Source organism: Humulus lupulus, chromosome 2 (assembly GCF_963169125.1).
Source record: "Humulus lupulus chromosome 2, drHumLupu1.1, whole genome shotgun sequence".
Lineage (NCBI taxonomy): Eukaryota > Viridiplantae > Streptophyta > Magnoliopsida > Rosales > Cannabaceae > Humulus > Humulus lupulus.
Window position 1 is genome coordinate 238,394,578 of NC_084794.1, and position 10,763 is coordinate 238,405,340.

Genomic DNA, 10,763 nt, shown 5'->3' on the forward strand with positions numbered 1-10,763 from the left:
GGCCTTTTCTTTTGGTTGGAAAGAAGTGGATTCAGTCATAAACGTACACTCAACTCCAAAGGAATATTTCTCCTCATACTCAATTACTTCATCTAATCTATAATAATAATAGCAATACAAATTACCATTTAAATATCTTTAAATGAGAACGATTCTCACTTCAACAAAGGGCTACCGAAGTTAATTGGACCCCTTAAAAAAAGATTACAAGTGTGATCTTATATGAATGGTGGTACACACATGAACTATATATGGGATAAAAAATTGCAAATAAGGTGTATTTTTTAAATCAACTTACATGCATTTGGCATAGGATTATACTATTCCTTCCTTGAAAACAAAGCAAAAAACCTTTTGGGGGAGCTCAGCTTAGGAGTTTGGACTACATAAAAAAAAATGGAGATCATAGTTGAATATGACTCCAATTTTGTTAAGTATAGAATTGGTCGAACTTCCAAACCATTTTTCATATAAAGAAAGTTTAAATTCAAATCATATTACAATAGAATACACAAAACTAAACTGTTTTAACTAACTGCAAAATAGAATAAAATAGTGCATTATTTGCCTAGCGAGATGTCAAAACATGTAATGGGGCATCACAGTGATCGATTTCATGACACACCAGAATATCCACCATGGATGTTGACATGTAATCGAAATAATTGAAGCACGAATGTAATCCACCATATACCAAACTGTTCAAACCAATAGATTTGGATTAAAGCAGATTTGATAGCTCTTAAGGTACATACATAACCTGAATGGACTGCAACATGTCCGAGACAGCTATTACAAGGTCACCGGATTTGATCAAATTCCGGGCCTTGAGCAAGGAGAAGGTCTTGTTCAGATTACTTTCCATGTCGTCAGAGAAGCTCAGGCGAAAGGGTATGAGACCCCATTGCAGATTCAGACGCCTGCGTACAGATGTTGTGGAAGTGAAAGCGAATATCGGGCAATCAGGTCGGCAACGTGACAGGAGGGATGCCATGTGCCCTGTCTTTGTGTAGACGAAAAGAGCATCCACCCCTAAATTATTAGCTGCCAAATCATACAAATCAGATCAAGATAAGATTACATTCACAACCCAATAATTATATGCAATAAAATAAGCTTACGAAATAAGTGATAGCATATTCACTAAATAGTAATAGGTGCTAGCCATGAGTAAAGCCAGAAAATCTATTTGATATGAAATCAACCGTACACGTCTCCTGCTTAAAATAAGCACATCCGCACATGCATATAGTTCCAATAAATAAGTAAAGAGAGAACAATATGCAAAATGACAAGTAGACAACTTACCAGTTAAGAACTTACTAACACAACCAGAAAATAAACCATTTAGTAGAAAGTGATGGTCTTTCTTTTAGTGACATTAAAACTTTCTAATTGGTGTTAGCTATTCCATAAAGTCCGTTATAGAAGCACGAAGAAATTTTTCACAAGAAAATTTTCTGATGTTTAATTTCATGCAACGCTTTACCCTGTTTTCAGAAAACACAAACACACATCCACTGAATCTTGCAAAATAGATAAACAGTATCCTCTGATGGGATATTCTGTATTTCCAAAAGCCAATATAAACTGTACAAAGGAAACTAATTTGTTTTAAGAAAATCTAGGGACATATATTGTATTTTTTAGAATGCAAGGCTAAACATCATGTATTGTACCCACTTCATAAGACTCTCGAAGCAAACTATATTACTATAATGTAAATTGAATGATCTCTTATAGGAAGAAGCATAGAACATAATAAAAAAAGTAAATAATAGATAGCACTTGAACTAGAAGTAACAAGGCTACGAGAAGATATCACTGATAAGTACTTACCCATCTTGGCAGCAGAACTGCAAATCTCCTCTGATATATTGTCAGAATATGAAGAGCCAATGTCTGGGAGTTCCATAGGATCATAGCGTTTCTCTTCCCTCCACCACTTCTCAATTCTCACGCTAACACTTCTGAGAACAGTCAATGCCTTCATTGGGTACTGGCCCATGGCTGACTCACCAGAGAGCATCAGAGCATCTGCTCGCTGTCTAACTGCTTCAGAAACATCAGCCACTTCAGCTCTAGTGGGTGTAGGGTATTCAATCATAGATTCAAGTAACTGAGATGCCACAATGACAGGTTTATTTAGCTGCCTGCAAAGTTGCACAATTTTTTGCTGCACTGAGGGAACCTGTTCCAATGGTATCTGAGCGCCAAGATCTCCCCTTGCTACCATAGCTCCATCTGATGCTAGAATGATTTCTTCCAAGTTCTTCAATGAGTCAATACTCTCTATTTTTGCAACGACAGCAATGTCACTGTATCAAAATATCATAATAACCCCATTACTTTTCAAAGATTATGTATCATGATGGAAACAATGAAGAAACAAAGAGAACATATGCACGTGTACATGTGGAAAGAAGCACAAGACAAGAAGTTAATAAATGAAACTTAGATACATGAGGCATATAGTGATTTGCCAGACAGGATTCAGAAGAGGGGAGCATCCCGGGAGGGGTTTGACATTTTTATTCTTTTGTGGCTGGTTAGGAGAGAAAATTACCTATCACGAGATCTTGCAGCAAGGTAGCTTTTAAGATGGGTGATCACATCAGCAGATTTGACAAATGATATGGCAATAAAATCAACACCTTCTGCAATCCCAAAATCAATGTCCAGCCAATCCTAAATAAATGAAAAATTCAGTGTCAGATTAAAGGACACAATTACAAGATCAACAAAACACTGGGTAATATATATAAAATATATATACATACATACACTTATCTGCACTGGTCCACAAAAAGGAAAATCACAGATAACTTTTTACCATTTAAAGGGTAAAAGCAATCTGCATTGCTTACACAACATTCATATATTGAGGTCTAAATGTAGAACAATGCAGTGGTTTACAGTTTCAACCTTATTCGAGTAGTAAAATAATTGCAACCGATCTAAATGTAGAACAATGCAGTAATTTACAGTTTAATCTTTTTCACTTAAATAATTGCAACCCACGGCAGAGGATGAAGATCAATCTATTGCGAGTTAAGCTCAGAACCTGTAAAGTAGAAGCTATGCAAGTACTACAGTAAAATCATGAACTTCACAACAATTAGGCTTTCAATCTTCATGCAATCTAATAATAATATCTCAAGAAAATCATTTTCAAAAATTGTTATTAAAATTCAACTTATAAACTAGCCGCCAGCGAGTGTTTTTTTGTGCTTGACACTTGTCATGTTCAACGAGTAATGATAATTGACATTTGAGGAGAAAAAGGCGTTAAAAGCCATTATAATTGTCAATTTGACATAATTCATACAGGGCATACCTAGGATATATTTTGCATTGCTCCTGGTGTCCAAATAATAACTTTCAATTTAGCTGAAAATGTAAATTTTATAGAGAAACTAAGAAAAAATGCACTAACCTTAGAAGAAATTGTGGGAAGCATTGCATTGCGTTCCCGTACCACACTTCCATCCCTCCAGAAAGTCAAATTAGCCCGAGGCAGCAATAGTCCGGGATCAGTACATTTGCACTTAACATCTGGACCAATTTTCTCAATCACTTCAAACCTCACCATACCGCCATCCACAACAAGTTCATCACCCACTTTCACATCTGCACCATCGCATATGACATAACAAGACAAGACACTTGACATTAGTTCTTTCTACGACACAACACAATTATGGACACAATTTTCAAAAAGTACAAAAGAATTTAGGCATAATAACCTTCAGCAAAACCATCATAGTTGACATTGATGGTGCGCTCCGGTTGACCTGAATCATAAGTTCTAACACTAAAGGTCCAGATTTCACCATCCTGCGTACAAAGAGTAACGATCACAAATAAAGCTAAAAGGAAACTCTTTCAGCTGAAGAGAGAAAGGGGATAATACAAGAAATGTTACTCTACATCAACTTCTAATCACTCAATCAGAACTTTTTTTTTTCTGGAATTAGCCCCATCAAAGACGGGACTAAAATTCATTGAAAAGGAAAAACACAGTACAGGAACAGGAACAGGCTCAGCGGCCATTCTAATAACGCAAACAAACACTCACTGGTTTACAGCACCAGCTAAAAAAGAAAACGACGTCAACAACTGTAGCAAAACTACCAATCTAGACCAGAAAACTAAGCGATACAGAACAAGACAGGAATGGCACGAACACAACAAGAAACTGAAACAAACACACCACAACATTACTGAACCGATCACCTTGAGGAAAGTTACTGAGGATGCTGGGGCTGGTAATTGTCAAAGAGATTGGGAGTGTGTGTCTTGTTCATTCAGAATTAGTACCAATTTCAATAATAGTTACAGGGTATACTTTTGTGGGCTAAGCAAAGAAAAAGGGAGAAGTTTTACTAATCCTTTATAAAAAAAAAAAAATAATGGGAAAGGTTTTTCCTGGATTTTTGAAAAGAATGATTTTGAATAAGACAAATTATGAAAGACTATTTTTCTTTCTCAGTCTCACTCTAACAACTGAAGCACTGGTTATATTAGTATTTTTCTTAATAGCTCATAATTAAGCAAGTAAACACATGAATGAGCGAAAATTCAAAGTATTTCTCTTGTCTACTTTCCAATTACAGATTTAACAAACATGTATATAATAAAAAAAAATAATTTAAAATCTATGATGAAGATTATGAGCATATATGTATATATATTCGGCATTGCCAAAAAAGCAGACAATTTTAAACAATTCACTATTTAGACCTGAAATCATCACTAAATATACAAAGTTTTTTACCTCAGCTTTGGCCGAAGGCGCTCCACCAAGATCTCCCATGTGAATTTCACTCCCTTCAGTATCCATCATAATAGCGACGGCGTAACCCTTCTCCTCATTAAGCCTCCTTACACGTTTGATCACGTTCCGGTGCCACTGATGCGTGCCGTGGCACATGTTGATCCTGGCCACATTCATGCCACCGACCGCCAAAGCCTCGAGCTCATCGAACCCACTCGTGTTGGGACCGATGGTGCAAATCAACTTGGTCCGCCTCGTACTCCTGAACCCATTCTCCTTCAACTCAGCCTCCGTCACAGAATCAACCTCAATCGAGCTCGAATCCGATACAGTCGCCGCCGCCAGCTTCGTCACAGCAGCGTACGCCACCTGCACCGTCGCACCAGACAAAACTCCTCCAGCGCCATTGTCATTGACCAGAACAGGCGAAGAAGAGTCGAGATCTGAAGATGAAGAAGAAGAAGCCTTGACAGTTAGCTTGGGGAAAACAGTGACCGGGAACCGGCGGTTGGAGGTGGCCGGAAGAAATTGTTTAGCGTCGGAGTAGGTGGCCCGTTTGGGTAAGGCAGGGTTAGGTGACCGGTTACAGGCGGTGAAGAGTTGCAGAGATTGAGCCATGAGGGGCCGGAGAATTTGTATAAAATGGCCAAGGAGCCCAAGCTGAGCTTTTAATAGGAGAGAGAGAAGGGAGATATTGGGCGGAGATAACAAGGAGAGAGAAACACTGTCATTATTTTTCTTATATATTTATTCGAACATTGAAGATGTCGCCGCCGGGTCAGCAGAGGGTACACAACGGCTAATTGGGTTCAGGGACCTGTTACGTGGCAACATTTGATTGGGCTAAGACTGTTCGGTGGGGTATGGCTCTGATTAGATCTGTGTTTTTTATACACGTGGATGGTCCGGATGAAACCACCTTGCATTATATGGTGGTTCACGGACTACGATATTTCCAAACATTATTTCACGTTTATGTTTTAGGTTAAAGAATCTTTTGCTTTCGGAATGATTTTGGGGGTTTTAATGCGCTATAATATTTGGTATTTAACTGTTTACCTAAAGTGGAAGGAATATTAGCTTTCTATTTACGGCCTCTGCAATCATAGTATTATTATTATTAAATACTCTCTAATCATGTGCATGGCAATTTAAGGCCACCTAAGTTTGAGGCTCTTTAATGAATAATTTTAGGAAAAAATAACACTTTCCTCTCTTCAATTTAGTTATTGTTAAGCTAAATCAATCCAACAACATATTGAATTTTAAAAAGTAGAAATTATATTATGTATGATTTTTTTTATGTCACTTAATTATTTATATGGGACCTTCCCTTTATTAATGTTTCTATGACTCCTTTTTCAGTTTTTTAAATATATAATTTTTTATTTTCCGTATAAATATATAATTTATAAAATATGCCATAATATTTTGCATAATTAAGTTGTGTTATTTTCTAACTGTAGTTTTGTGATTTTGATTTTGTTGTTTTAATTTAACTATTTTTTGTTAAAACATTTTCTAAACCATTTTTTAAAAGTTTTTTTTTTAAATTGTATGTTCATTTTTTTATTTTAAATTTTACGTAAATAATTATTTAATATTCAAATTATTTTAAAGTATTTTATATTTAGTTTTTATTTTAAATTTAGAAAAAAAATAACAATTTTATAAGGAGTATAATTAAATAAAGGGAAATTTCCCCAAATATCAAATATGGTAATTTCCACTTTCTTTTCATTTTTAAGTACTATTTTATTTTGTTTCATTTTTATATGTGTTGCTTTTTCAATTTCACGTTAATCTAATTTTTTTTTTTATTAATACGATTTATACATTAAAATCTCTGTCTCACTTTCTTCCCTCTCTTCCACCGTGCCAATTTTTGTTTTCTCTTTCTCCCAACATGTTTGGTTCATTGAGTTTCTCTTCTCCACGTATATTACTTCAATTTTCCATGCTTGAAGCTACAATAGTTGATAGAATCTAATGAATAATATGAAGGCCAATAAATTAAAAAGTTTTTTTTATTTTTTATTTAAAAATAAGTCCCCTCAATTTGCTTCTTCTCCAAACATCCAAGCTTAGTGAAATCAATTTCATTACGAATGATCCTTCCGTTCTCAAGAATCTGCTTCGTCACACATTTCCTCATACGCTCAAACGTCGGTATCCTAAGTATAGCAGCCTGGCATAATTTCTCCTTCTCATCGGGCTTGTTCAGCTGCCCACTGCCGTTGAACACGTCGGGCGCCACTATAGAAACACCTCAGAAACTCCTCACGACTCTACTAGCTTAACATGCTACTTATTAAGTTGAGTTGCTCGTTGTTGTCGTCACGGGTGGATTAAATTCAGCCATAATAAATAAATCTTGTTTAGTACTAGTGAGACTTGCAGTGTCATATATATATACCATTGTAAATAAGAAACAATAATATTGCATGAGTCAAAATATGGACAATGCATAAGATAATGTAGCATTAAATTAGTTAATACTACTGAACTGTAATAGTCGATATTAATTTAGATGGAGAGAATACTAGTACATACAATGGATGAATATGTGACAAACACAGTTTGAATATGGAGCTACATATATTTTATAACAAAAGTCATACTTAATTGAAGCTCTATTATTACAAAGACAAGAAATCAAATATGTGTAAAACCACCATGAACCAATATCCAAAATTTTAAAAGTAAATGTTTAATTAAATTTATTTGAGTTACTCTTATATAGCGTTGCTTGATAGGTTGTCTTGTGGGTTACTTTGGACTTTTAATTGTGGCTTAACATGTTGCTTTTACGAGAATTATGGGTTGTTTAACAAGTTTCTATATAGGGTTGCTTCAGAGCCTCAATGATTGCTTAACAAATTGCCTTATAAATTGTTTATCAAGTTGCTTTATGGATTGCTTAAGGAGTTTCAATGATTTTTATGGGTTACTTTAGAGTTTCAAGGATTTCTTAAGTAGTTGTTATCAGTGTTGTTTATGAGTTTCAAGGGGTTGCTTAACATGTTGCTTTATGGGTTTATTGTGTTTTTTTATCAAGTTTCTTTATTAATTGATTAAGGAGTTTCAATGGTTGCTTTATGGGTTGTCATGGACTTTTAAGTTTAATAGGTTGTCTTTATATGGGTTGTTTATCAAGTTATTTTATGGATTGCTTAAGGAGTTTCAATGATTTTTATGGGTTACTTTAGAGTTTCAAGGATTTCTTAAGTGGTTGTTATCAGTGTTGTTTATGAGTTTCAAGGGTTCTTTAACATGTTGCTTTATGGATTGTCATGGAGTTTTAAGGTTGCTTAATAGGTTTTTTTATGGGTTGTTTATCAAGTTATTTTATGGATTGCTTAAGAAGTTTCAAGAGTTTCTTTATGAGTTGTTTAACATGTTACTTCATATGTTGCTTATGAGTTGCTATATAGGGTTGCTTAGGAGTTTCAATGGTTGCTTAACAGATTGCTTGATGGGTTACTTTGAAGTTTCAAGGGTTGCTTAGGAGTTTCAATGATTGCTTAATAGATTGCTTGATGGGTTACTTTGAAGTTTCAAGGGTTGCTTACATAGATTTTTTTAAGGAGTTTCAAGTGTTGCTTAACATGTTGCTTATTAGTTACTTAATAGGTTGCTTATGATTTTGGTTTCTTATGAGGATTATGAGTTGCTCAACAAGTTGATATATAGGGTTGCTTAAGAGTTTCAGTGGTTGCTTAACATGATGGTTTATGAATTGTTTATCAAATTAATTTATGGATTGCTTAAGGAGTTTCAAGGATTGTTCAACGAGTTGCTTTATGAATTGGTTAACATGTTTCTATTGGTGTTGCTTATGAGTTTCAAGGATTGCATAACAAGTTGTTTTATGGGTTCATTGATTTTTTTTTATATCAAGTTGCTTTATAAATCTCTTATGGAGTTTCAAGGGTTGCTTAACACCATCTTTCAATCTATGCTGCTTCTTAGTTCCCTTTTGTTAATTAAGATAAAAATTAAACATTTCCTTGATAATTAATTCTTACTGAGACAGAGGATAAGACACATGGAACACTTTTACACCACAAGTAAATCTTTTCTTAATTCAAGAATCAAGTTGTTTTTGGTTGCTTTGGTTGATAATGAGGTTGCACTACAAGAAAATAAGAGTTTTATGACTTTATTTGTGAGACATTGAAAGTCTACAATGTCTCCCAATTGGGGAGACGTTGTTGCTAGGGTCATTGTAATTGTATATCTCACCTCTCCCAATGGGAGACGTGGGAAGTCCCTGGAAGTCCCTAGGAGACATCCAATGTCTCCCATTGGGAGAGGTGAGTCACTTCCCACGTCTCCCAGTGGGAGATATTGAAAGTCAATGTTTGACTTTCAACCTCTCCCACTGGGAGACGTGGGAAGTGACTCACCTCTCCCAATGGGAGACATTGAAAGTCTCACACATTTAAAAAAAATAAATTAAATAAATTTATAATTAATATTATTTTAATTTGATTTAATAATTAATTAAATTAAATTATTTTAATTTAAATTGAAATGATTTTAATTTAGATTTAAATTGATTAATAATCAATTAAATTGAAAGTACACAATTTAAAATCGGGCAGCATTTCCCCTATAATAGTAGACTAATCATCTGTATATGAATAGAAAAACAAACAATTCAAACAGCATACAATAAGTTTCTTCCTTATAGCTCCGCAGCACACAACCAAATTTCTCAGAACCTACTTCACTAAAATACACAAGTTCTCAACCTTCCGTTATCATCACAGCACACAATTTTAATCTCAGAACCTATTTCACTATGGATGAATATTTAAGATATTCAAACTCCTCTAACATTTGTTTAATAATATTAAAAGTATAAGTAAGAAAATATATATGTATCTCTTGCAATTAATAATTCAAAAGCTATCAAAATTACTTCACTTAGTAATCAAATTCACTATTAAATCCACAAACCAATAAAATAAAATAAATAAATAATAAATAAAATATCACTAAATATCTAGCAATATATAACGTATTATTGTAATTTTAGAAACTTAATTACCTCAAATGTGTGATTGATATAGGAATTTTGATACAAAATACTCTCTAAAATCTCACCACCAAAATCATAACCTATGAAATTAAATTAATTAATATGTTAAACATTACTAAACATATATCACTAAATATCTAATAATAGTAAATGATATTGGTAAACAAATAAAAAAAAACCCCAATGCGCCACTAATTATAACCTAAACAAAAAATCAATAAAGAATTTCATAACCTAAAAACTTAATAATCAACAAAAACATAAAAATTTTCATATATTTATATTTTATAAATTATTTAATAAATTTATTTTAACATAACTATATATATAACAAAATAGTTACAATTTACAAAAAAAAAAAAGTTTAAATATATACAAAAAATATATCTAAATTTCGAAATAAAAAATTATAAAAATTTAAAAAAATCATGAGCATATATACTCTAATGAAATCTATACAATGTGATAGGTTAAATTAAAAAAAAAAAACTAAAAAGACATAAATATATATAAAAAAAAAAACTTCCATGAAAATACTAATCCTACAATATGTATAAAATAATACATAAAAATGAAAAATTAACACAAAATCATGTATATTACTCATCCTAATACTAAACCTATGATTTTTTTACCAAATAATTAACTAAAAAGCAAGAAAATTAAAAAAAAAAAAACTTACCTCTAAAACCCTAAAAAACGCAGCCCCCTTTCCTTCTCGGTTTTGCTCTCTGGTTTGCAATCCGTGTAATGGTCGAATGAGAGAGGAAGAAGAAAGGCAATTTGTTTAAATGGGCAAGGGACATCCAACGTCTCCCACTGGGAGACGTGGGACACGTGGCACGTCTCCCGGTGGGAGACGTTGGATGTACCCCAGTATACATCCAACGTCTCCCACTATGAGACGTGCCACATGTATACTGGGGTACATCCAACGTC

General features: G+C 33.7%; 1 protein-coding gene across 1 annotated transcript; it reads right to left on the reverse strand.

The window, feature by feature from the left end:
* Window positions 1–442: 442 nt before the first annotated feature.
* LOC133819094 (pyruvate kinase isozyme A, chloroplastic) lies at window positions 443–5,489 on the reverse strand. Its single transcript, XM_062252257.1, has 6 exons — window positions 4,778–5,489; window positions 3,747–3,837; window positions 3,437–3,630; window positions 2,567–2,688; window positions 1,840–2,318; window positions 443–1,044 (listed from the first exon to the last, which is right to left on the reverse strand). The coding sequence occupies exons 1-6, from the start codon at window positions 5,393–5,395 to the stop codon at window positions 743–745; spliced, it is 1,806 nt and encodes a 601-aa protein (XP_062108241.1). The 5' UTR covers window positions 5,396–5,489; the 3' UTR covers window positions 443–742.
* Between the last annotated feature and the right edge of the window lie 5,274 nt (window positions 5,490–10,763).

Excerpts from the sequence above, each read along its gene's own strand:
- LOC133819094 (XM_062252257.1), bottom strand. The coding sequence starts at position 5,395 with ATGGCTCAATCTCTGCAACTCTTCACCGCCTGTAACCGGTCACCTAAC. Across the intron at positions 3,838-4,777 it reads CGCCTTCGGCCAAAGCTGAG|GATGGTGAAATCTGGACCTT; the intron begins GTAAAAAACTTT and ends CTTTGTACGCAG. Across the intron at positions 1,045-1,839 it reads CAGTTCTGCTGCCAAGATGG|CTAATAATTTAGGGGTGGAT; the intron begins GTAAGTACTTAT and ends ATGATTTGGCAG.